Source organism: Oncorhynchus masou, chromosome 6 (assembly GCF_036934945.1).
Source record: "Oncorhynchus masou masou isolate Uvic2021 chromosome 6, UVic_Omas_1.1, whole genome shotgun sequence".
Lineage (NCBI taxonomy): Eukaryota > Metazoa > Chordata > Actinopteri > Salmoniformes > Salmonidae > Oncorhynchus > Oncorhynchus masou.
In genome coordinates, this window is record NC_088217.1 from 64,367,453 (window position 1) to 64,395,171 (window position 27,719).

At 42.4% G+C, this 27,719-nt stretch overlaps 1 protein-coding gene across 2 annotated transcripts in view; it reads left to right on the forward strand.

Moving 5' to 3' along the window:
* The window catches only part of LOC135542432 (zinc finger protein 385B-like), a 148,540-nt gene extending 129,165 nt beyond the window's left edge, over window positions 1–19,375 (forward strand). For both annotated transcript variants that reach the window (XM_064969370.1, XM_064969371.1), the window contains 5 exons: window positions 10,052–10,241; window positions 11,595–11,909; window positions 12,126–12,307; window positions 13,093–13,200; window positions 14,384–19,375. In XM_064969370.1, the coding sequence (XP_064825442.1) occupies window positions 10,052–10,241; window positions 11,595–11,909; window positions 12,126–12,307; window positions 13,093–13,200; window positions 14,384–14,596 (1,008 nt within the window). In that variant the 3' untranslated portion in view covers window positions 14,597–19,375. The remainder of the gene's footprint in view (window positions 1–10,051; window positions 10,242–11,594; window positions 11,910–12,125; window positions 12,308–13,092; window positions 13,201–14,383) is intronic.
* The last annotated feature ends 8,344 nt before the right edge of the window (window positions 19,376–27,719 follow it).

The following is a 27,719-nucleotide window of genomic DNA, read 5'->3' on the forward strand; positions in this document are numbered from 1 at the left end:
TGTCCTCATAGTGGCAGACCACATGTAACAACACCTGCACAGGATCGGTACATCCGAACATCACACCTGTGGGACAGGTGCAGGATGGCAACAACAACTGCTGAGTTACACCAGGAACGCACAATCCCTCCATCAGTGCTCAGTCTGTCCGCAATAGGCTGAGAGAGGCTGGACCATCACCCCTGGTCTCACAGCCAATCTCAACGCTATGTGTCACAGGGAAGACTTACTCCATGTGGTACTCTTCCTGCTGGCTCATCCTGACATGACCCTCCAGCATGACAATGACACCAGCCATACTGCTCGTTCTGTGCGTGATTTCATGCAAGAACGGAATATCCATGGCCATGGCCATTGAAGAGCCCAGATCTCAATCCCATTGAGCATGTCCGGGACCTGTTGGATCGGAGGGTGAGGGCTAGTAGGGCTATTCCCCCCAGAAATGTCCGGGAACTTGCAGGTGCCTTGGTGGAAGAGTGGGGTAACATCTCACAGCAAGAACTGGCAAATCTGATGCAGTCACTGAGGAGGAGTTGCACTGCAGTACTAAATGCAGCTGGTGGCCACACCAGATACTGACTGTTACTTTTGATTTTGACCCCACCCCCCCATTGTTCAGGGACACATTATTCATGTCTATAGAACCTGCTCAGTTTATGTCTCAGTTGTTGAATCTTGTTTTGTTCATGCAAATATTTACAACATGTTAAGTTTGCTGAAAATAAACGCAGTTGACAGTGCGAGGACGTTTCTTTTTTTGCTGAGTTTAGAATCGAGATTCTGTTTCTATGGTGGCAGTTATAACAAGGCTGAAGTGGCCTGTGCTTACACATTTGGTACAAATCAAGGATGATGCCACGCCTCCAATAGCCAGGTATTTCCAGGTGTACAGGGTGAAAGAGGTTTGGAGGGAGCATGAGTTTGCTCTGGAGCACTAGACTGACAAGTGATTCAGATGGCCATGCAAAATCAGGGAGGTATATAGTATAGAGGTAGCCTGGTCCCAGATATGTTTGTGCTGTATAGCCTTACAGCACAAACATACCTATAGCACAAGCATATATGGGACCAGGCTAGAGTAGTAGTGTTGGGGATCTTTACTTGCAATGACTGTGATATGGTTGTCTTACTTATCTTAGTTAAATGCACTGACTGTAAGTTGCTCTGACTAAAATGTCAAATGTAATCCTAGGTCTTCCTCATGTCATGATATTCTCTCTGTAAACCAATAAGGAAACTTTAGTTTTGGGCATGTGTAGGAATGTATTCTTTCTCTGATATTCTGCCCAAACTCTGTATGCCATGGGCTCTCCAACCCTGTTTCTGCAGCTACCCAGTGCATCATTTGGGAAACCAAGTGAAATCTGTTCAGCAACATCGATAGTAACATGTTTTCTCCACAAAACATATGTCATTTAACTGTAGACAGCCCCTCTATATTTTTTGTTGTTCTTTGTACCCCTGATAGCCAATTGGTAGTCCCATCGCAGCAACTCCCGTGTGGACTTAGGAGAGGTGAAGGTCGAAAGCCACGCGTCCTCCAAAACACGACCCTACCAAGCCGGACTGCTTCTTGACACACTGCTCGCTTAACCCAGAAGCCAGCGGCACCATTGCGTCAGCGGAAACACCATACAACTCCAAAGTCAGCGTGCATGTGCCCTGTCCACCACAAGGAGTTGCTAGACCGCGATGGGACAAGGACATCTCGCCCTGCCAAACCCTCCCCTAACCCGGACGACGCTGGGACAATTGTGCACCACCTCATGGGTCTCATGGGTCTGGCTGCGATACAGCCTGGTATTGAATCCGGGTCTGTAGTGATGCCTCATGCACTGAGATGCAGTGCCTTAGAATGCTGCGCAACTCGGGAGGCCCAGCCCCTCTCTCTGTGCTCTTGAGAAAGGAATAAAGTAGAGAGGGGAGAAGATGACCTTATTAGGTCAGTGCACTACTTTCACATTTCGTTGTTGCTTTATTGTTTTGTTTTGGAGTTTCACCGAAATAAAGATGTGGAACTCTACACACGCGCCTTGGTCCATCTCTCCTCACAATCGTGACAGGATCAAGCAGCGTGTGACAGAGGTAGTTTTGGACCTGGGAAGAAACGTTGTGAGGTTGTGAGACCCTTCCTTGGAAGGAGACACAGAGGAAGGTGGAAGGACAGCGACGACGCGGGGGGGGGGGGGGGGAACAAGGGGTGGTCGGCGGAGAGTGGAAGAGCGGTGCGTTAGTCCGGTGCCATCTGTGCCAGCTCACCGTGAAGAGCCAGAGACCGTCAGGGAGGTGATGGAGAAGTTGGGAGAGAGAGGGATGAGAGAGATGTTGTGTAGGTGTGTTCTGCACGACATCCGACCTGAAGAGCCTGTCAGCAGTCTGGTGAGTCCTGTGCCAGCTCTCCGCACCCTTCCTGAGGTGCGTGTCACCAGTCCGGTGCCACCTGTGCCGGATCCTCGCACCTGGCCTCCAGTGCGTCTCCCCAGCCTGGTACTTCCGGTGCCAGATCCAAGGCTGGTGTCTTCCTCTGCGCCAGTACCCAGTCCAGGCACGGTATCCAGTCCCGCTCCAGGGTAGGAGCCTTTCTCTGCGCCGGTGCCCAGTCAAGGCACGGTGTCCAGTCCCACTCCAGGGCAGGAGCCTTCGTCTGCGCCGGTGCTCAGTCCAGGCACGGCGTCCAGTCCAGCTCCAAGGTTGGAGTCTTCCTCTGCGCCGGTGCCCAGTCCGGGCAATGCATCAAACCCAGCTCCTAGGCCGGAGCCTTCCTCTCCGCCGATGCCCAGTCCTAGCACGGCGTCCAGTCCCGCTCCAAGGCCGGAGCCTTCCTCTGTTCCAGTGCCCAGTCCAGGCACGGCGGCCAGCCCAGCTCCACGGCCGGAGCCTTCCTCTGCGCCGATGCTCAGTCCAGGCACGGCATCCAACCCAGCTCCAGGGCCGGAGCCCTCTGCTCCGGTGCCTAGTCCAGGCACGTCCTGTGCCAGCTCCCCGCACTAGCCCTGAAGTGCGTGTCACCAGTCCGGTGCCACCTATGCTGGCTCCACGCACCAGGCCTCCAGTGCGTCTCCCCAGTCCGGTACGTCCTGTGCCAGCTCTCCTCACTCTCCCTGAAATGCGTGTCACCAGGCCGGTGCCACCTGTGCCAGCTCCACGCACCTGGCCTCCAGTACGCGTGCTAGTTTCACGACTTATGTTACGTTTCATGGCTTGTTTATTGTTGTTTTTTTAAGTTCCACGTATTTTATTCAGTGAAACTGGTCCGTCTCTCATAACGATCGTGATAGATATTCTGTAGCTAAAGGTAATGTGTCAGCCTATTAATTATGAAAACATAAAAATGCCCTATTACTAGGCTAATCAAAATCAAATACAAATTTGCTACAATTTTAGGGTAACTCTGTAAATTGTCCTGCACAATCAATAAACCAACAGCTCGCCTAGGCCTATACATTCTCTCCCAGACTCATGGATAAAACATTTGGAGTGTAGTATAAGTTAACCAGTCCATCCAGTATGCATTATAATACAGTCCACAGTCAAAGATGATTAATAGAATTTGTTTAATTTTGAAATATATATTCTAAACCAATTATGTAACAAAGACATCTTAAATCATTTTTCAAATTTGTATATCTGCTTTGCGTAATATGCTGTAGGCTAAAGTTGTATAACATCACAGTCATTATTTTAATTTGTGATTTGGGGGGGGGGGCTTGAGCTCATGTATAGGCCTATGCATATGGGTGTTTTGAATTAATCATCACCTTTCATTTTGTTAGGCTTTGAAACAATATCCACTTAGTTTCAATCTGTTGTTCAACTTCTTTCTCAGTGCTAGAGGTGTCACTACAGACCCTGATTCAATTCCAGGCTGAATCACAACTGGCTGTGATTGGGAGTCCCATAGGGCCGCGCACTGTGATTGGCCCAGCGTCATCCGGGTTAGGGTTTGGCCGGGGTAGGCTGTCATTGTAAATAAGAATTTGTTCTTAACTGGCTTTCCTAGTTAAATAAAGGTTCAATAAAATAGAGCACTGAGTACTGGGCCATTAGCGACCTGATGATTGTTAGGGAGTTGGGTAGTACCTGTGTGTGTGTGTGTGTGTGTGTGTGTGTGTGTGTGTGTGTGTGTGTGTGTGTGTGTGTGTGTGTGTGTGTGTGTGTGTGTGTGTGTGTGTGTGTGTGTGTGTGTGTGTGTGTGTGTGTGTGTGTGTGTGTGTGTGTGTGTGTGTGTGTGTGTGTCCTCAGTGCACCACACTTCTCCAGTGTGTGTGTGTGTGCCACATGAAGAAATCACATGCTATCAATACTTTTGGGTTTAAGTTTCGCTTTCAAGTTCATTATTTTTGTTTCCAATACTAAGAATTTTGTTCTCGACTTCAGAAGTTTTGCTTGATATTAATGGCAGAAAAGTAATTCAGTCTAGAGGACTGCGTCATATAATAACACTATTACTCTACTGAAGGTATTTATAGTGTCAATCCTTAATTGAAACATTAACTAAGTGTACTCACCACCACAGTTTCAGTAAAGAGCTGAAGGATGTGGCTGGAGAAATGCAACCACTCTCAAAATTCATAGACTAAATCAAATCAAATCAAATTTTATTGGTCACATACACATGGTTAGCAGATGTTAATGTGAGTGTAGCAACATGCTTGTGCTTCTAGTTCTGACTATTCAGTAAAATCTAACAAGTATCTTACAAATTCAAATTTCAATTTACAAAAAACAAAAACATTTTTGTCTTTTGAGCTTCTAGTCCTGAAATCTATGTAGCCTACTCAATCACTTTTTATAGCTACTGTTTACAGGCACCCTGGGCCATATACAGCGTTCCTCACTGAGTTCCCTGAATTCCTATCAGACCTTGTAGTCATGGCAAATAATATTCAAATTTTTGGTGACTTTAATATTCACATGGAAAAGTCCATAGACCCACTCCAAAAGGCTTTCGAAGCCATCATCGACTCAGTGGGTGTCACGACTTCCGCCGAAGTCGGTCCCTCTCCTTGTTCGGGCGGCGTTCGCCGGTCGACGTCACCAGTCTTCTAGCCATCGCCGCTCCACCTTTCATTTTCCATTTGTTTTGTCTTGTTTTCCTTCACACCTGGTTCACATTCCCTCATCAGACTAAATGTATATTACCCTCTGTTTCCCCCATGTCTGTGTGTGGAATTGTTCTTTGTGTAGGGTGTTACGCAACAGGCTGGCTTGCGCTAGGTTTGTTTCAATTCAGTTTATTCGTGATGTGTACGCAGAGGAACTTAGAACTTACTACCCTCTCCACTACTGTCCCATTTATGTGGATTGGGGGGTGCTCCCTCTGCTGTTTCCTGAACTCCACGATCATCTCCTTTGTTTTGTTGACATTGAGTGTGATGTTATTTTCCTGACACCACACTCCGAGGGCCCTCACCTCCTCCCTGTAGGCTGTCTCGTCGTTGTTGGTAATCAAGTCTACCACTGTAGTGTCGTCTGCAAACTTGATGATTGAGTTGGAGGTGTGCATGGCCACGCAGTCGTGGGTGAACAGCGAGTACAGGAGAGGGCTCAGAACGCACCCTTGTGGGGCCCCAGTGTTGAGGATCAGTGGTGTGGAGATGTTGTTACCTACCCTCACCACCTGGGGGCGGCCCATCAGGCAGTCCAGTACCCAGTTGCAAAGGGCGGGGTCGAGACCCGTCAACTTGATGACGAGTTTGGAGGGTACTATGGTGTTAAATGCTGAGCTGTAGTCGATGAACAGCATTCTCACATAGGTATTCCTCTTGTCCAGATGGGTTAGGGCAGTGTGGTTGCAATTGCGTCGTCTGTGGACCTATTGGGGCGGTCAGCTAATTGGAATGGGTCTAGGGTGTCAGGTAGGGTGGAGGTGATATGGTCCTTGACTAGTCTCTCAAAGCACTTCATGATGACGGAAGTGAGTGCTACGGGGCGGTAGTCGTTTAGCTCAGTTACCTTAGCTTTCTTGGGAACAGGAACAATGGTGGCCCTCTTGAATGTGGGAACAGCAGACTGGGATAAGGATTGATTGAATATGTCCTTAAACACCAGCCAGCCAGCTGGTATGCGCATGCTCTGAGGGCGCGGCTGGGGATGCCGTCTGGGCCTGCAGCCTTGCGAGGGTTAACACGTTTAAATATTTTTCTCACATCGGTTGCAGTGAAGGAGATTCCGCAAGTTTTGGTAGCGGGCCGTGTCTGTGGCATAAATTCTTTGGTCTGTCTGGGAGCAAGACATCCTGGTCCGCGACGGGACTTTTTCTCTTTTTGTAATCCGTGATTGATTGTCGACCCTGCTACATCCCTCTTTTGTCTGAGACGTTGAATTGCAACTCTACTTTGTCTCTATACTGACGCTTAGCTTATTTGATTGCCTTGCGGCGGGAATATCTACACTGTTTGTATTCGGTCATGTTTCCGGTCACCTTGACCTGGTTAAAAGCAGTGGTTCGTGCTTTCAGTTTCGCGCGAATGCTGCCATCAATCCACGATTTCTGTTTTGGGAATGTTTTAATAGTTGCTGTGGGTACGACATCGCCGATGCACTTGCTAATAAACTCGCACACCGAATCAGCATATTTGTTAATGTTGTTGTTTGACGCAATGCGGAACATATCCCAATCCACGTGATCGAAGAAATCTTGAAGCGTGGAATCAGATTGTTCGGACCAGCGTTGAACAGACCTGGGAGCGGGAGCTTCCTGTTTTAGTCTCTGTCTATAGGCAGGGAACAACAAAATGGAGTCGTGGTTAGCTTTTCCGAAAGGAGGCAGGGGAGGGCATTATATGCATTCTGGAAGTTAGAATAACAATGATCAAGGGTTTAACCAGCCCTGATAGCACATTCGATATGCTGATAGAATTTAGGGAGTCTTGTTTTCAGATTAGCCTTGTTAAAATCCCCAGCTACAATGAATGCAGCCTTAGGATATGTGGTTTCCAGTTTACATAGAGTCAAATAAAGTTTGTTGAGGGCCATCGATGTGTTGCTTGGGGGGGAATATATGCGGCTGTGATTATAATCGAAGAGAATTCTCTTGGTAGATAATGCAATCGACATTTGATTGTGAGGAATTCTAAATCAGGTGAACAGAAGGACTTGAGTTCCTGTAGGTTGTTATGATCACACCACGTCTCGTTAATCATAAGGCATATACCCCCCCGCCCTTCTTCTTACCAGAAAGATGATTGTTTCTGTCGGCGCGATGCGTGAAAAAACCAGCTGGTTGTACCGACTCCGATTGCGTGTCTCGAGTGAGCCATGTTTCCGTGTTTGCCATGTTTTAATGCTACCCTTGCTCGGTTTCACCAACCTTGGGCTGAACATTGGCGAGTAGTATGCTCGGGAGCGGTGTGCAATGTGCCCGTCTCCGGAGCCTGACCAGAAGACCGCTTCGTCTGTCTCTTTTACGGCATCGTTGTTTTGGTTCGCCGGCTGGGATCCGATCCATTGTCCTGGGTGGTGGGCAAAACAGAGGATCCGCTTCCTGGTCGTAATGATGGTGAGCTGACGTTGCTCTTATATCCAGTAGTTCCTCCCGACTGTATGTAATAAAACCTAAGATTACCAGGGGTACCAATGTAAGAAATAACACGTAAAAAAAAACAAAATACTGCATAGTTTCCTATGAATGCGAAGCGAGGTGGCCATCTGTCGGCACCGGAAGTGCCCAATCCTCCTGATAGAGCTGGTGTAACTGAGTCAGGTTTGTAGGCCTCCTTGCTCACACACGCTTTTTCAGTTCTGTCCACAGATTTTCTATAGGATTGAGGTCAGGGCTTTGTAATGGCCACTCTAATACCTTGACTTTGTTGTCCTTAAGCCATTTTGCCACAACTTTGGAAGTATCCTTGGGGTCATTGTCCACTTGGAAGACCCATTTGCGACCAAGCTTTAACTTCCTGACTGATGTCTTGAGATGTTGCTTCAATTTTTCCACATCATTTTCTATCCTCATGATGCCATCTATTTTGTGAAGTGCACCAGACCCTCCTGCAGCAAAGCACCCCGACAACATGATGCTGCCACTCCCGTGCTTCATGGTTGGGTTGGTGTTCTTCGGCTTGCTAACCTCCCCATTTTTCCAAACACAATTATAGTCATTGTGGGAAAACAGTTCTATTTTTGTTCCATCAGACCAGAGGACATTTCTCCAAAAATTACAATCTTTGTCTCCATGTGCAGTTGCAAACCGTAGTCTGGCTTTTTTATGGTGGTTTTGGAGCAGTGGCTTCTTCCTTGCTGAGTGGCCTTTCAGATTATGTTGATAAAGGACTTGTTTTTACTGTGGATATAGATACGTTTGTACCTGTTTCCTCCAGCATCTTCACAAGGTCCTTTGCTGTTGTTCTGGGATTGATTTTCACTTTTCGCACCAAAGTATGTTCATCTCTAGGAAACAGAACGTGTCTCCTTCCTGAGCGGTATGACGCTGTGTGGTCGCATGGTGTTTATACTTGCGTACTATTGTTTGTATAGATGAATGTGGTACCTTCAGGCATTTGGAAATTGCTCCCAAGGATGAACCAGACTTGTGGAGGTCTACAATTTGTTTCTGAGGTCTTGGCTGTTTTCTTTGATTTCCCATGATTTCAAGGAAAGAGGAACTGAGTTTGAAGGTAGGCCTTGAAATACAGCCACAGGTGCACCTCCAATTGACTCAAATGATGTCAATTAGCCTATCAGAAGCTTCTAAAGCCATGACATCATTTTCTGGAATTTTCCAAGCTGTTTAAAGCACAGTCAACTTAGTGTATGTAAAGTTCTGACTCACTGGAATTGTAATACAGTGAATTATAAGTGAAATAATTGTTGGAAAACTTACTTGTGTCTTGCACGAAGTAGATGTCCTAAAGGACTTGTCAAAACTATAGTTTTTTTAACAAGAAATGTGTGGAGTGGTTGAAAAATGAGTTTTAATGACTCCGACCTAAGTGTATGTAAACTTCTGACTTCAACTGTATGCTTAATTTAGAGTTATTTATGCCACTTGGCTGCATGATGGGACTCTAATGATGATTTGGAAAAAAGTTGCATGAAAGGCATGATCTCTGATTTGTTATAGTGCCGGCTGCACACACTTCATCAGTCTCTCATTCACAATATGACAAGCACTAGATAATATTTTCAACGAATATTACAAAATAAAATTAATTAGCAGTAATACACTGTTCTCGAAAGTAACAGCAAATACAATTATGCATGTAATGCTGTATTATAAAGGTGCATTTTTATGGTGAAAATGATCTTCCCCAAACTTGAAACTCACATGCAGCCTATGTACAGTATGCCAGTTTGGCTCTACACCGGTTATAAAGCAGACTAATGTACTTAATTTTAAGAAGCTATTTTGCCACAATTGTGATGCAAACCTTATCAAAACATATAGGCCTATGGGCTAGGCTACATGAGGTGTGTGACTATGATTTGAAAAAGTCGCAATGCTCTGTTTCTTGCCTTACTGTACAGGCTGGGCATCATTCACAAGTGAAAATATATAATTCACAAGTGATAGACCAATATTGTCACCCCAACAGACTATTCTTAATTTAATGTTGTCTTTACATATACTAAATAATATATGTGTGTAATGATCATATTAATATTAGGACAGTTGATAAATAAATATAGTAGGCCTAGCCTATAGAAAACTGATGGGAACATGCTCTTTTTAATAAAAGCTTTCAAAACTTTGTTTTCTCACGCAAATACATAGTCTATAGAATTGTTGTGCAACATGAGCTCATCGGCTCTCATTAAGTGTTTGATAAATATTTTTGAGTGATGAGTGGGACAATAGAGTCCCTAGTACCAGGCAGTTAGCAAGTCTGGTAGGCTACTAAGGACCATCAGTAGATTCAGAGCTTAGAGAAGCCTAGTTACCGTCACGTGGAATTTGACCGTGGTCATCATGACTCGTGACTGCTGGTGTGGCGGTAATAAGGTCACATTAACAGCCCTTGGCCTGTGTGCGTGTGTGTGTGTGTGTGTGGCGGTAACCTCTGTGTTAGCAATGAGCCTGACGGAACAGTTAATTTCTTCCCCTTTGTAGAGCCAAGCCGATGCGCACTACAAAGGCAGCAAACATGCCAAGAAGCTCAAAGCGCAAGAGACGCCTAAACATAAGACCCTGAAAAACAACAGCATACCCAGCCAGGACAGAGGAAAGAGATTCATGTCCTCCACCACCTCCTCTTCCTCCTCCAGTATCGCTGTCACTGCCTGCAGCTCTGAACAACCAGGTTAATAGCTCATCTTGTTTAAGGTTGAGTTCCAAATGGCACCCTATTCCCTCCATAATGCATTACTTTTGACTAGAGCCCTATGTGGGCTCTGGTCAAAGGTAGTGCACTATATAGGGAATAGTGTACCATTTGGGACAGGCCCTTTGTCTACTCCGAATTTTTATGCTGCATGCTCTATACAGCCGTTGTCTTATTGGTCTTTGTCTCAAGCATTTGGACTTGTGATGATGTTAAGTGTGTTTGTGAATGTGTGTATGTGCTTCTCTGTGTGTTATTGTTATACCTCAGCTTAGAGGAGCTTGTGAACATGTGTCAGGGTCATTTGAATGTGCTGCCTACATCAATGTGCCGCGTTGGATTGCTAAAGTCACTGACCTATGAAAGTGGTGTTGGATTGCATACCCATTGATCTGAGTTGGGAATGGTAGGCCATGCTACCACCTGGGCTGTTGCTTGGTTTAATAATAGATGTATTCATGCTAGATAAGTAGTGGTGGATCCCAATATCAATAATTTGTTATGATATCGATATGAGCAAGGCATATTGTGAATAAGTTTAACCCCGCCACAGCTTAGGGATGTGGCTGGATAAATGTAAGCACCTGCAAATTCAAAAACAAAGCTATGGATACAGGGAATGACCATCCATGATATCGAAATTATAGGCAAAGTAGCCATCAACAGTTACATTGTTTACAAACAATGGAGTAAAATAAGCTTATATTTTGGGTTTTGATCGGTCATGACAGTTGAATTAAGCTCATGTGGCATTCAGAATTTACTGTGTATTCTTAAAGAATCAATGGATATATATCATTAATTTATGTACCAATTGCAGATTGCCTGTAAAAAAAGAAAAATATTTTTAAAAAGCACCATCATCGTGTGCTAATTCATAGTCACAAAAAGGAACAAATCGGTCCAAAATGGGGAGTCTCTGACTCAACAATCCTGAACAGATGGAAGTCAGATGACGTTAGGTTTGAATAAGGTTAGATAAAACCATAGAAGGAGTCTTCTCTTATGGTAACAACGGCATGTATCAATACCTTACAGACATGCAATTCAGACTAGTTTGAGAGAGAAAAGGCTCTCAACTCATTCATTCAATTGATCACAAATTGCGTGTATCAATGCCAATTCTGTGGCCTGTCGTGGTCAAGCGGTCTAAGCCGCTGCCTCCAGAATACAGCCACTGTATCCGTGCAAGCGTGGTTTCGAGCTAGTGTCCTATCTAATAAAACACACACACCAAAAAAGCCCAATACCCCTATTTACTAACTCTGTAGCACAACACTGTGTTAAGTGGGTTATGAGGTGGTTTAACTGTTGTATCTGTTTGATTTTCAGTTAAAATAGGGTTATATCCAAACAATCTCTACACCATGGCGTCTTCAAAATCGTTTTTCCAAGCTGCTGGCCTGGCATTGGCGCCCTCATCTATCCTGTGTAAACCTCTGTGTGAGCCCACACCTGCCAGTCCGGCCCCAGAGATGTCAAAGCCCACCCTCACTAAACCAACCCCAGTGCCTGCTGTGCCTGCTGCCCCCGCCCCGTGCAAGCACTCCGACGAATCAGAGGAGGAGAAGGCCAAGAAGCTTCTCTACTGTTCGTTATGCAAAGTGGCCGTCAACTCCCTCTCCCAGCTTGAGGCCCACAACACAGGTCGGCTAAATGGAATCTACTAGTTGCTAATTGTTCACATGAAACTTTGGCTATGGTTCATATACTGTACATATAATGTAATAATATATGTATTGTCTGGGGAGGTGTAATTTCTGTCCATCTATTGGGATGTGCCCCTTTTGGCTCAAGAGCACCCTTTATACGTGACGAATAGCCTCTTTCATTTGCTTGCTTGTTATTCCACATCCTTACCAGGTTCCAAGCACAAAACGATGCTGGAGGCGAGGGATGGAGCAGGGCCCATCAAAGCCTATCCCAGGCCAGGGGCTAAGCTCAAGGTCCAGGCCACCATCACCAAAGGCTCAGGCCTGCAGAATAAGATGTTTCACTGCGAAATCTGTGATGTCCACGTCAACTCAGAGATCCAGCTCAAACAGGTAAAGAAATAGACAATTACAGACAATCTCAACATTTATTCATTGAATTGATCACAAATCCAAAATAATACATTTTACCTCTGTACAACAAGTGGATTGAGTTGGCAGAACAATTGCCTCAGTGTGTGTGCAACACAACACTCCGTCTTTGTCACAAAATCCTGTACCGCGGTATAGTTTTTTATTTCTACAACTTTTAGTGTATGTGCCATGCCATTGCCTGTGTTACCAAATTACATTTGAAATGTCTATAGTATGATATGTCATCTTGCAAAGTTGATCATATGAAGTCTCAAATTCATAGAATATGGCCTGCATGAGTCAAACACTAGGCGGGTGGCTATTATATTTTTCTCCCACAGGTATCTCATAATTACACTGTCAATCTCCACCAAAATTAGCAGTTAATAACTTCACATTTATAATGAACCGCAGTATGTGCAGGCTTTTGTTCCAAATGTTAAAAAACATGATAAACTAGTCTTGATTTAAAATGTATTATTTCAATCAATCAATCATGTGTTAGTACTGGGCTGGAATAAAAGCCTGCACATACTGCGACCCTGTAAGACCAGAGCTTCCCATCCCTGAGATATGTCCTACAATGAACTAGATCAAACTGATTAGCTCTGAAGAAATATGAAATGCCAGTTTAGTGATTTGCTTACGTCGGCCATATTGAGTTTGTATATACACTATGTTTCAACTGAGTATGAACGACTTTGAAAGGTAATATTTCATGCACCTACAGGACTTATGTCAACCCTTTTTTGCACTTGTTTCAGCACATTTCCAGTCGGAGGCACAAAGACCGAGTGGCCGGGAAACCCTTGAAGCCCAAATACAGTCCTTACAGCAAGCATCAACACAGCACCGCAACCACCACACTAGAAGTAAGGCAGTATTATAATCAGTCATTTTCCTCAGTTTTGGAGGAGATTTGTCAAATCTACACTGAGTGCACAAAACATTAAGAACACGGCAGGTAGCCTGGTGGGTAGGAGCGTTTGCCTGTAACCGAAAGGCTGCTGGATCAAATCCCCAAGTTGACAAGGTAAAAATCTGTCATTCTGCCCCTGATCAAGGCAGTTAACCCACTTTTCCCCGTGCGCCGATGACGTGGATGTTGATGAAAGCAGCCACCCGCACCTCTCTGACTCAGAGGGGTTGGGTTAAATGTGGAAGATGTATTTCAGTTGAATGCATTCAGTTGTTCAACTGACTAGCTATTTCCTTCCCACCTTCCTAATACTCCACTTTCTACCTTCCTTTTGCCCTTAGAACAACTTCAATTTGGCAGGGCATGGCCTCTACAAGGTGTCGAAAGCGTTCCATAGGGATGCTAGCCCATGTTGACTCCAATGCTTCCGACAGTGGTGTCAAGTTGGCTGGATGTCCTTTGGGTGGGGAATCATTCTTGATACACATGGGAAACTGCTGTGTGTGAAAAACCCAGCAGTGTTACAGTTCTTGAAACACTCAAACCGGTGCGCCTGGCACGTACTACCATACACCGTCCAAAGGCACTTAAATATTTTGTCTTGCACATTCACCCTCTGAATGGCACACATACACAATCCATGTCTCAATAATCTCAAGGCTTAAAAATCCTTCTTTAACCTGTCTACTACACTTCGTCTACACTGATTGAAGTAGATTTAACAAGTGACATCAATAAGGTATCATAGCTTTCACCTCGATTCCCCTGGTTAGTCTGTCATGCAAAGAGCACACTCAGTGTATATACACTATGTTTCCAGATGAAAAGAGAATAGCAACTCACTGAAATAATATCCAGTATCCTGAGATAATGTCCTGAGATAATATCTGTATTAATTCAGTTGACAATGTACAGAATTAACTGTATTATCTCACCCGGTGGCTGTTCTCTTTTAATTGATATTACACATTGCCTATGGGTAGTCTGTTTGAGCAGAGGCTGGAGTCATCTCTCTGATGGATTTGTTTACCGATTTAATTGTTGACTAATCAGTCAATTATAGAATTGGATAGCATTTACACACCTTACCCCCATGTGAATTGTTGTGTCTCATGGAGTTGCTCTCTTCCCCTCAGGCTAAACTGGCATTCCAGAAGGACCTTCTGAAGCCCCTGTCTCAGGCTTTCCTCTCCAGCCCGTTCATCCCCACCACAATACCCTCCATCTCCCTCCACCCGCGGCCCAACACCTCCATCTTCCAGAAAGCCGCCCTCCCGCCCTCTTTCCTGCGAGCGGCTCCTGGCCCTATCCGGCCAACAGGAGGGTCCATCCTCTTTGCCCCATACTGACCTTTGAACCCCTCATCCCGACCACCTGAGCACCGAGGGAGGTCCAGCTTCGTGTGTACAGTGTCCATATTATGACAGCCTCAGAGTCACAAGTAGTTGGTGTCAAACTGTTCCTCAGAGAGCTCTGAGATGTGTATGAGAGGTGTTACCATGGCAATGTTCACACTGGTGAGGCAGGATTACGGAGCTTGACCCGACAACATGTTTCTCCTAAACCTGCTGAACCTTAACCCGAGGGAAGCATTGAACCACCTGAGCACCGAGGGAGGTCCAGCTTCGTGTGTACAGTGTCCATATTATGACAGCCTCAGAGTCACAAGTAGTTGGTGTCAAACTGTTCCTCAGAGAGCTCTGAGATGTGTATGAGAGGTGTTACCATGGCAATGTTCACACTGGTGAGGCAGGATTACGGAGCTTGACCCGACAACATGTTTCTCCTAAACCTGCTGAACCTTAACCCGAGGGAAGCATTGAACTGTCTACACCCTGATTGACTTGAATTGCTGCGGTTTCTCGGCACAATGTAAGGACAACACCTGGCATGTGTATGGTGACCTATTAGGACAGCCTCAGTGTCAGGACGTCTTTCAATCTCACCTTACACATGATCGGTGTGCATTTGTGGTAGTGCTGGACAGCAGAGGAAGTGCTGTGTTGTTTTAGACCGATGATGGGGGCTAGCTTGTCTCCAGTGTTTGTATGGTGGAGAAAGCTATGGGATACAGTGCCATGATTGACCTCAAATCAGGCTTTTTTTCTAACTCTTGTGGGCTGAACAACTGACACCAGCTGTGATTAACTCTTTCAAAACCACAATAAACATCCCTGCAAAATCTGGGATGTTTTCCTTCGGTCCATCAATTTCAGTGTTATTATAAGATAAACAACTGTTTGTTTTTCCAAAGACAAAATGGAGAATTGCACATTAATGCTGACCTGCCTGTTGTCTGGCACGGACGTCATTTGATTGGGCATTTGATTTCTATGTGATGTCAACGTTTTTGTCAGGGCACTGTATTGTGACCCCTTAATGCAATAATGTCCAGAGTTTAAGATACGTGTACAGTATATACAAATCTATGTTAGGTAGTATTGTAACAGAGTACTAGAAATAGAGTTTATGCACACATTGTGGTTTGGAGAGTTTGGAAAATACTGCTTCAAACTTTTTTTTTAAATCAAGAAACGAGATATGAATGTTATAGTTGTGCTCCTTTAAGTACGGAATTGTGAGCTTAGGATCAAAATTGAAAAACTGCCATCTCTGGATGATACAGTGATGTCCTTTGCTATGCAAGAAGTTGATAACTATTGTCACCACATTTTAAGCAATATTGTGTACGGTTTTAACTGCGGCAACAAAAGCAAGATTTAACCTGTATGGTGTTAATATTGTGACACCCTCATTCTCAGCAGGACTTGTTTCAATCTTAGCAGGACTTAGGCTGTCCTAATATAGACACAGTCAAACAGAGTTGATTACAATAGAAGGTGGCTAGATGTTTATCCATAGGAATTCTTTGAAGGTATGCCTTCAGAAAGTATTCACACCCATTGACTATTTCCACATTTTGTTGTGTTAGAAAATGGGCTTAAATTGAATTTAATTGTCATTTTTGATAACGATCTACACAAAATGTAATGTGAAAGTGGATATCTTTTTTGAACATTTGTAAAAACTATTCATGAAAAATAAAACACTAATATATCTTGATTAGATACAGTTGAAGTTGGCAGTGTACATACATCTTAGCCAAATACATTTAAACTCGGTTTTTCACAATTCTTGACATTTAATCCTAGTAGAAATTCCCTGTCTTAGGTCAGTTAGGATCACCATTCAGAGAAAATGATTTATTTCAGCTTTTATTTATTTCATCGCATTCCCAGTGGGTCAGAAGTTTACATACACTCAATTAGTATTTGGTAGCATTGCCGTTAAATTGTTTAACGTCGGTCAAACATTTCGGGTAGCCTTCCACAAGCTCCCCACAGTAAGTTGGGTCAATTTTGGCCCATTCCTTCAGACAGTGCTGGTGTAACTGAGTCAGGTTTGTAGGCCTCCTCACTTTTTCAGTTATGCCCACAAATATTCTATAGGATTGAGGTCAGGGCTTTGTGATGGCCACTCCATTACCTTGACTTTGTTGTCCTTAAGCCATTTTTTCAGAATTTTGAAAGTATGCTTGGGGCCATTGTCCATTTGGAAGAACCATTTGTGACCAAGCTTTAACTTCCTGACTGATGTCTTGAGATGTTTGCAAGGCTCCCCCTTATTCCGCCAAACATAACGATGGTCATTATGGCCAAACAGTTCTATTTGTGTTTCATCAGACCAGAGGACATTTCTACAAAAAGTACAATCTTTGTCCCCATGTGCAGTTGCAAACAGTGGTGTGGCTTTTTTATGTTGGTTTTGGAGCAGTGGCTTCTTCTTTGCTGAGTGGCCTTTCAGGTTATGTTGATATTGGACTCGTTTGACTGTGGATATAGATACGTTTGTACCTGTTTTCTCCAGCATCTTCACAAGGTCCTTTTCTGTTGTTCTGGGATTGATTTGCATTTTTCGCACCAAAGTACATTTATCTCTAGGAGACTGAACGCATCTCCTTCCTGAGCTGACATGACAGCTGCGTGGTCCCATGGTGTTTATACTTGCGTACATTTATTTGTACAGATGAACGTGGTACCTTCAGCCATTTGGAAATTGCTCCCAAGGATGAACCAGACTTGTGGAGGAGGTCTACAATTTTTTTCTGATGCTGATTTCTTTTGATTTTCCCATGATGTCAAGCAAAAAGGCACTGCGTTTGAATCTTCTAAAGCCATGACATCATTTTCTGGAATTTTCCAAGCTGTTTAAAGGCACAGTCAACTTAGTAAACTTCTGACCCACTGGAATTGTGATACAGTAAATTATAAGTGAAATAATCTGTCTGTAAACAATTGTTGGAAAAATTACCTGTATCATGCACAAAGTAGACGGCGGCAGTGTAGCCTAGTGGTTAGCGTGTTGGACTAGTAACCGAAAGGTTGCAAGTTCAAATCCCTGAGCTGACAAGGTACAAATCTGTCGTTCTGCCCCTGAACAAGGCAGTTAACCCACTGTTCCTAGGCAGTCATTGAAAATAAGAATTTGTTCTTAACTGACTTGCCTAGTAAAATAAAAATATGTCCTAACCTACTTGCCAAAACTATAGTTTCTCAACAAGAATTTTGTGGAGTGGTTAAAAAATGAGTTTTAATGACCAACATAAGTGTATGTGAAGTAAGTATTCAACCCCATCAGTCAAAACATGCTAGAATCAACTTTGGCAGCAATTACAGCTTTGAGTCTTTCTGGGTAATGCTCTAAGAGCTTTGCACACCTGGACAATTTTTGCACATTATTATTTAAAAAAATGTTCAAGCTCTGTCAAGTTTATTGTTGGTTATTGCTCGAAGTCATAACTGAAACTAGGCCAATTAGTAACATTCAATGTCGTCTTGGTAAGCAACTCCAGTGTATATTTAGCCTTTTGTTTTAGGTTTTTGTCCTGCTGAATGGCGAATTTGTTCCCAGTGTCTGTTGGAAAGCAGACTGAACCAGGTTTTCCTCTAGACTTTTGCCTGTGCTTAGTTCTATTTCATTTATTTTTATCCTAAAAACTCCCTAGTTCTTGCTGATGACAAGCATACCTATAGCATCATTCAGCCATCACTTTGCTTGAATATATGGAGAGTGATACTCAGTGATGTGTTTTATGGATTTGCCCCAAACGTAATGCTTTGTATTCAGGACAAAAAGTTAATTTCTTTGCCAAAATGTTTGCAGGTTTACTTTAGTGCCTTATTGTAAACAGGATGCATGTTTTTGAAGATTTTATTCTGTACAGGCTTCCTACTTTTCACTCTGTCAATTAGGTTAGTATTGTGGAGTAACTACAATGTTGATCCATCCTCAGTTTTCTCCTATCACAGCCATTAAACTATGTAACTGTTTTAAAGTGACCATTGGCGTCATGATTAAATCCTTGAGCGGTTTCCTTCCTCTCCTGCAACTTAGTTAGGAAGGACGTCTGTATCTTTGTAGTGACTGGGTTTATTGATACACCATCCAAAGTGTAATTAATAACTTCACCATGCTCAAAGGTAGTTTTAATGTCTGCTTGTCCCTTGTCTTTGTGGTTGAATCTGTATTTGAAATTAAATTATTGACTGAGGGATCTTGTATGTGTGGGGTACAGAGATTAGGTAGTCTTGCAAAAATCATGTTATTGAGTCCATGCAACTTATTGTGACTTCTTAAGCAGATTTGTACTCCTGAACTTATTTAGTATTGCCATAACAAAGGGGTTGAATACTTATTGGCTCAATACATTTCAGCTTTTCATAAAAATATTTTTTTGTAAAAAGCTTTAAAAACATAATTCCACTTTGACATTATGGGGTATTGTACGTAGGCCAGTGACAAATTTAATACATTTTAAATTCTGGCTGTAACACAAAAAAAATATGGAAAAAGTCAAGGGGTGTGAATAATTTCTTAAGGCACTGTGCCTCTATGGGTCCACAGTGGGATTTGTAATATGGTGTGTTCACCAGAATTTACAAAGTCCTCCTAAAAAATTGGTACCATACTTGGGTATTTCTAGAATATTAAGTCATTTACACTGCTCAGATGAGACAACAGAGGTTAATTGTGAGGATGTGGGGACTTGATAAGTGTATAAGATGTATGTATGAGAAAAAAAGTATACATTGAAAGTATTTCAATAAAATAATATATTTGTTTCACAACCACCTCAATGTTGTTGTTTTTTACTGTACATTAACAATACTTCTCACCTGAATACAGGATGATCATCCCTGAATTTGAGTGTAATTAGAAATAAATAAAACTGTGTTTGGGAAATGTAGGAGATAATCAATTAAACTACCATCATTATTATCTATCCACTTATCAGGCGCAATGGAACATGAAATTAGATGATTGGTCTTATTTTTCCTCTTTTGTCCTATTTGCTTGACAAAAATGTCAAGGCAAGATTTATGAAGATTTACTAAGCATTTGCTTCAGGTGCAAAATTACAACCGTTTTTTCAACAATTGATAAAACACCAAAAACAATGCTAAAACATGAAACTGCATCATTTACAATTTACTTTTGTTTTATTCTTTCTCGTAACTGTTATTTTACTTGTTTTGCTCTGTCCTCAATGTTTAATTCCGATTTGAATAATTTTCAATATTGGCCCCATGTGAGTGTAAAAACATCATACTGTACAGTGGCTTGCGAAAGTATTCACCCCCTTGGCATTTTTCCTATTTTGTTGCCTTACACCCTGGAATTAAAATATATTTGGGGGGGTTGTATCATTTGACTTACACAACATGCCTACCACTTTGAAGATGCTAAATATTTTTTATTGTGAAATAAACAAGAAATTAGACTGGAAAAAATGAAAAAGTCAATACTTTGTAGAGCTGCCTTTTGCAGCAATTACAGCTGCAAGTCTCTTGGGGGTATGTCTCTATAAGCTTGGCACATCTAGCCACTGGGATTTTTGATGAGAGGTGTTGGGATTGTGCCAGACATAGCGTTTTCCTTGATGGCCAAAAAGCTACATTTTAGTCTCATCTGACCAGAGTACCTTGTTCCTTATGTTTGGGGAGTCTCCCACATGGCTTTTGGCGAACACCAAACATGTTCGCTTGTTTTCTTTTGGCCACTCTTCTGTAAATCCCAGCTCTGTGGAGTGTACGGCTTAAAGTAGTCCTATGGACAGATACTCTAATCTCCGCTGTGGAGCTTTGCAGCTCATTCAGAGTTATATTTGGTCTCTTTGTTGCCTCTCTGATTAATGCCCTCCTTGCCTGGCCCGTGAATTTTGGTGGGTGGCCCTTTCTTGGCAGGTTTGTTGTGGTGCAATATTCTTTACATTTTTTTAAATAATGGATTTAATGGTGCTCTGTGGGATGTTCAAAGTTTCTGATATTTCTTTATAACCCAACCCTGATCGGTATCTCTCCACCACTTTGTCCCTGACCTGTTTGGATAGCTCCTTGGTCTTCATAGTGCCATTTGCTTGGTGGTGCCCCTTGCTTAGTGGTGTTACAGAATCTGAGATCAGGTAACAGATCTTGTGACACTTAGATTGCACACAGGTGGACTTTATTTAACTAATTATGTGACTTCTGAAGGTAGTTGGTTGCACCAGATCTTATTTAGGGACTTCATAGCAAAAGGGGTGAATACATATGCACGCACCACTGGTCCATATTTTTTTTTCTTTCGAATTTAAAAAAAAGTAATTTTTTTCATTTCACTTCACCAATTTGGACTATTTTGTGTATGTCCATTACATGAAATTCAAATAAAAATCATTGTAAATTACAGGATATAATGCAACAAAATAGGAAAAACGCCAAGGAGGGTGAATACTTTTGCAAGGCACTGTATGTCATATGGGTTTATCCACAAATGTGAGTAAGTATTAGTGTGACTCATGCGGCAGCAGGATTTCGTTATGCAAGCAGGTTATGTAAAGAACATGTGTGTCTTTTGATCCTCCTGCCGAGTGCTGTGTAAGAAGCTCAGCATCACTCCACTGACACCACATCTAGCTTATACTCATGTTTACATAAAATCACTTAGTACAGGCTACACTGCATGAGAAAAGCATGCAAGAACAAAAATATGCAATGACTGAAATGACCAGTTATGTTTTCAGCCATATCAGCGAAATCACCGGACATTTCATATTTAAACAATTTACACATTATCTACATTGGCCATGTTGATCATTTAGTTCTGCAGTATAGTTTTGAGCCTTCATGCTGCTGTTATGACAGGAAAATCTTACCACATACGTCAAAGAACACAATCTAACCCTAAAAAAGCTTTAAGAAATCTTAGGAAAGTATTTTAGCAGTGTGAAAGACTCAAGTCCTCAAGTCTTTTCCCCCTTTTCCTTTGAAGTGAATGCCGAGGTTAAACCGTGGTTGTCATAGTATTATGAAAGCCTTATGTCAGCTTATCTACTCTTTTCACTCGCGCTTGATGCGGTTGATCCCACTTAAACACCCAGGCCCCATGCATAATGTTGAAAGCAAGTCATTACAGTCAAGAGCGCTGAAAGAGGAACACAAGTGGAACAAGTGTCGCAAATCTCCCTTGATTGCAGTTAATGCCTGATTTAGAAAGCATAGTTCTCTCCCTTCATATTTTTTAAATGTCAGTACTTAACTTGCACAATTGATCTGATAGGCATGGTTAGCTGGTTTGCACTACTGTAGAGTAAGAATTAATAGTAAATACTAAATAGCAATAACACTGGGTAGTTCTCATATCATTTTATGCTTGGCCCTACATGAAAATTACCTTGCAAATAATCCAATAGTAAATCAAAGAAACATGTACAGTATGTAGGCTACTGAATATTAATGCTATGCCTGTAATGAATACAACAGGAGACAGAGAGCTGGTTTCAAGCGCAGGGCGCAGTAGGTGTTTATTTGTAAAGGACTAAAGGAGGAGGCAGGTAGCTGGGTCCAGGGGCAGGCAGAAGGTCATAAACAAGGGTCCAAAAGGACAACAGTACAGGCAGGGAGAAGGCTACAGACATAGTCCGGGAGATCAGGCAAGAGATTGATGACAGGAAATCCGACAGGCAAAAGTACAGGCAGGGAATAGGCAAAAAGGCGTGGTTAGTGAGGATGGCCAAAACTATGGTACACAGGAGGACTAACACGAGAAACACCAGCACTCCAAGTAGACATGTGTATCAAAACAAACAATACCTCACAATGATGGGGTGCTAAGAACTGAACACAATAGTGTGTGTAAATTACATACAGGTGTGTGAACAGGTGATCAGAATTCAGGTGATTGGGATCTGGAGAGTGAGCTGCGTTCAGGGGATCTATGTGTTTGAGAGTGTAAGTTGGAAACAGATGTTACAATGCCCTGAAACACAATTTCTGCCTTCTATGAAAAGGACTCCAAATGGCAACATTTTCTCTATATAGTGTACTGACCAGAGCCCTATAGACCCTGGTGAAAAGTAGCGCATATATAGAGGATAGGGTGCCATTTGGGATGCAAGCACGTTGTTAACAGTCTGCCTGGAGTGCTTTATATGCACAACCATTAGTCTGTTAATCCTTGTGAGACTGGGAGCAACAGCTCGACTCTAGCCTTCTGTTATGAAAGATGACACCATGGAATCTCTCAGTTTCTCTCAGAGCTAATATCACACTGACATGACTGAACATACCAGAGTATGATACCATTCAGGTAGGAAAGGGAGAATGGGGAAATAAATACAGTAGTTTGCATATGGACATAAACATTTAGAAGAGCATCACTACTTTCAGTTATTCTGGGCTGGCTGCTCACTTCCTCCTGATATATAGAAAGCTCTGTGTTAGTCTTATTGAGTTGGCCCTGGCAACCTCTCTGCAGGGAAGCCCCATTTTGTTCAGTAGTGAGTAATCCAGACAGAAAATATTTACACAAGAAGCAACCTAATATCACACAATCTCTCAGTCATTTAGTAAATTCACCATTCTGCAATTCTCACTGTTAAACATTGCCTACTACCAATGTTCATCAGTGCTCAGAAGCAACCCCAAGCCCTCCTCCATCTTAGACACTTGAAGATCTGAGAGGATATGCTAATAGCTCTACCTTACCCTTGTTGTGTCTTTGGCTATGCCGGATTCAGTGATATGACATGCTATTCTATAAAATAATTTATCCGTAATTAATATCACCTGATTGAGCTAATCATGTAAATGTAATTAACAAGAGAGTCAGGCACCACAAAATAATATTTATAGAGCTGTTATATTCCGAATAAACTCTTAAAGACCTAGTAATATCTCCCGGGTGAGGCAGTGGCTAAGGGCGCTGTACTGCAGCGCCAGTTGTGCCACCAGAGACTCTGGGTTCGCGCCCAGGCTCTGTTGTAACCCGCCGCGACCGGGAGGTCCGGGGGCGACGCACAATTGACCTAGCGTCGTCCGGGTTGGGGAGGGTTTGGCTGGTAGCGAAATGTTTGTCTCATCGCGCACCAGCGACTCCTGTGGCGGGCCGGGCGCAGTGCGCGCTAACCAAGGTTGCCAGGTGCACGGTGTTTCCTCCAACACGTTGGATTGCGCTGTGTTAAGAAGCAGTGCGGCTTGGTTGGGTTGTGTATCGGAGGATGCATGACTTTCTACCTTCGTCTCTCCCGAGCCCGTACGGGAGTTGTAACGATGAGACAAGATAGTAGCTACTAAACAATTGGATACCACGAAATTGGGGGGAAAAATACATTTAAAATACATTTAAAAAAATTAAAAGACCTAGTAATATTTACATCAATAGCAGTCAATATTAATCGTCATCTTATTTCAGTCTCATCTGAAAGTTGTAAATTCTTGGTAATCTGCACGAAGCCTGGCTAACAAGTTGAATCAGCAATACAAAATTGGGTTTAATTATTTATTTACTAACTAACTAATCACACAGAATTACATATCCAAAGTATGAATTATACCTCGATTACAAATTACATCATAAAGGAAAACCTCCCTAGCAGGCGGAACAGATATGACAGCTGGTTACACAAATGAAAAGAAACTGGGGTGAAACTTTGAGTGAAAGAGCGGGAAGACTGAGGGACACAGGGAGAAGCTGTGCTATGCTAAATACAGTATCCTATGCATTCTAAATTACCGCCCATTTGGAAAAGGAAAATGCAATAAATATTTACTCTGAGCTGCACTTCGGTAGGTTGGTGGTAGATGGAAGGCCGTGTTGCCAAACCAAGTCCTTTGTCCTTTGAAGAATGTCTCTGGTGGTCAATTGGATACGTTGTAATAGAGTCGTTGTATGACAGACGGGATACTCTGTCTGTTCCTTCCTAACTCTTGTTTGCAGCTTCTGTTGCTAACTCAACGGCTAGTAGGTATCATCTCTGTAGTGAATAAGAGTTCAAAATTCATACCATTCGCAACCAAAGCTCACTGATGTTGGCTTCGTTCTGTAGTTATTATCTGAACCATTCTGACATAGGACCGTCGTCCCCACGTCCTCGGAACAGGAGGTTATATTGTCGTCAAGGGCTTATATAGGAAGGGAGAGGAGGGCGTGTTTGAAAAGTTTTATAGCCCATGTCCCTTCACAGGGGCGGGCCACTGATTGAGCAGAGCCCTATCTTATGAAAACCCAAATCTCACATTTTAGAAGCTAAAATCACATTTCATCCCATCACGAATAATTTCATATTCAAACATTTAAATTGAACAACAATTCCATGTGAATCCGATAACTCTGATGTGTAGACTTTCCACTGTAGAGTTTATGTCATCTTATCATTAATGTGAATGTCTCAGATGATTTTATGGCTGCAGGGGCAGTATTGAGTAGCTTGGATGAAAAGGTGCCCAATTGTAAACGGCCAGCTCCTCAGTCTCAGTTGCTAATATATGCATAGTATTATTCGTATTGGATAGAAAACACTCTAAAGTTTCCAAAACTGTAAAAATATTGTCTGTGAGTATAACAGAACTGATATTGCAGGCGAAACCCTGAGGAAAATCAAAACAGGAAGTGGCTTCTATTTTGAAAACTCCATGTTCCATAGTCTCCTTTTGCTGGATTTAAAGGGATATGAACCAGATTCCTTTTCCTATCGCTTCCTCAAGGTGTCAACAGTCTTCAGACATAGTTTCAGGCTTTTATTTTGAAAAATGAGCCAGAACGATAACATCGCGTCAAGTGGTCACATGAGTTTTGCTCGCGCAACAGAATTTGGATAGGTATTGCGTTTCCCTCTCCTACTGTGAAAGACATGTGGGGTTGATATATTATTGATTATATATTTTGAAAACACCCTAAGGATTGATTATAAAAATCGTTTGACATGTTTCTGTGGACATTATGGAAACTATTTGCAATTTTCGTCTGCGTTGTCGTGACCGCTCTTTCCTGTGGATTTCTGAACATAACGCGACAAACAAACGGAGGTATTTTGGATATAAAAATAATCTTTATGGAACAAACGGAACATTTGTTGTGTAACTGGGAGTCTCGTGAGTGAAAACATCCAAAGATCATCAAAGGTAAATTATTAATTTGATTTTCTGATTTTCGTGACCAAGCTTCCTGATGCTAAGTCTACTTAATGTTTTGTCATGCGATCGATAAACACGTACACAAACGCTTGAATTGCTTTCACTGAAAAGCATAAATTCTAAATCTGACATGACAGGTGGATTAACAAAAGGCTAAGCTGTGTTTTCCTATATTGCACTTGTGATTTCATGAATATAAATATTTGTAGTAATATTTATTGAATTTAGCGCTCTGCTATTCAGCTGTTGTTGATGACACTTATCCCGATATCGGGATTGCAGCCATAACAAGTTATTAAGTACCATCGCATATGTTCAATTGATTGGATTGCCAGAATATAGTTCATTTCCCCCCACCTTCTGATGCTCCCAGAATCTCTATGTTAACCAAGGGTTTTGCAAATGTAACCTCAGTAGGGTAGAGAGAGGAAAAATGGGGGAAGAGGTATTTATGACTGTCATAAACCTACCCCCCAGACCAACGTCATGACACCCTCTTATAGGCTGGGTGGAATAAACAACTGTGCAATCCTCTCACATCTCCACTAGTGCCTAGGCCAGGGGGTAGTGGTGGGCACCTATGTGAAGGTAGCCACAATTAGGATTAGCCACAATAGTAGAATTTACGATTAGCCTCCAAAATAAAAATCACTAATTGAAAGTGATGCAAATGGTTACAAATAGTGTTATCAAGACATATTTGGACTAGGTAGGTAGCCTCAAGGTTAGAGCATTAGATCAGTAACAAAGGTTATTGGTTCAAATACCAGATCCAACAAAGTAAACAAAGAAAATAGAAATCTGTCACTGTGCCTTGCCTAATTTCTGTACAATGGTGCTGTGAGTGTCACTGAGTAAGCTGATATCCACTTCATGGGTGCACAATCCATAGCTTAGGCTGTACTGTGCATATAAGTACGCCCCCAATGCAATTCTAAATCCATAGTGGGATTTTCACGATTTTTACATTTTTGTTTTAAATGAACTATTGTCATCGGTTTAATTTATATAACAACATTCCAACCTTAGCATTATCTAGTCCATATATGATTCCACTATTTTTAATTAGTTTGAATCATTTTCAATTGGGCACTTTTATTTTGGAGGCGATTCTCAAATTCCACCATTGTAGCTAATCCTTATTGTGGCTAGCTTCACACCGGTGTGGCGAGCAAGGAGTTGTTTCTGGATAGAGCCTATAGACATTTATTCTAAAAGCCTAAAGAGAAGCACATGACTTGTTGCCAGTGTAAACTAGCTGATAAATCACTTCGGGCGGCAGGAAGCCTAGTGGTTAGAGTGTTGGACTAGTAACCGAAAGGTTGTAAAGATCAAATTCCTGAGCTGACAGGGTACAAATGTGTTGTTCTGCCCCTGAACAAGACAGTTCACCCACTGTTCCTAGGCCATCATTGAAAATAAGAATCTGTTGCGTAGTTAAATAAAGGTTTTTTTTAAAAGTTGAAAGATCTATGACAGTTTATTACAGCTCTCAGAGGAATGTGTGGCTGATCATTTTGTGAAGTCATGCATTTAATGACATCACTCTGTGTTCCACATTTGTTCGATGATGGCTCCTGATTTAGAGCAATTTACAGCCAATCAGTACAATGTAATTCAAAGTGAAAAGCTTTGCAGGCTCATTTCTCCTGAACATAGTCACCATTTCCATTTCACATTCTCTACACTCAATTGCTCCACAGCGACAGTAAGCAGTGAGGTGAGGTGTATATGATAGTACAATGACAACAGACTTTTCTACAGTTCAAATGATCTTGTCACACCAGAATTACACCACATCTCAACTGCAAACGAGAATGATTTTGGAACTGGGCCCTGAACTTGTTTTCATGATAGTATAGCGCCCTCTACTGTTATATGTGATATAACAAAAGCGCATTGAATAAACATTTTTTGTTTTGGACATCCTTTGTGTTTTATGATCTTTTATTATTCCCATTTAATGCTTCTTGTTTGCTTTTACTTCTTTTCATTTTACTATTTTACTGTAAAGTGTGCT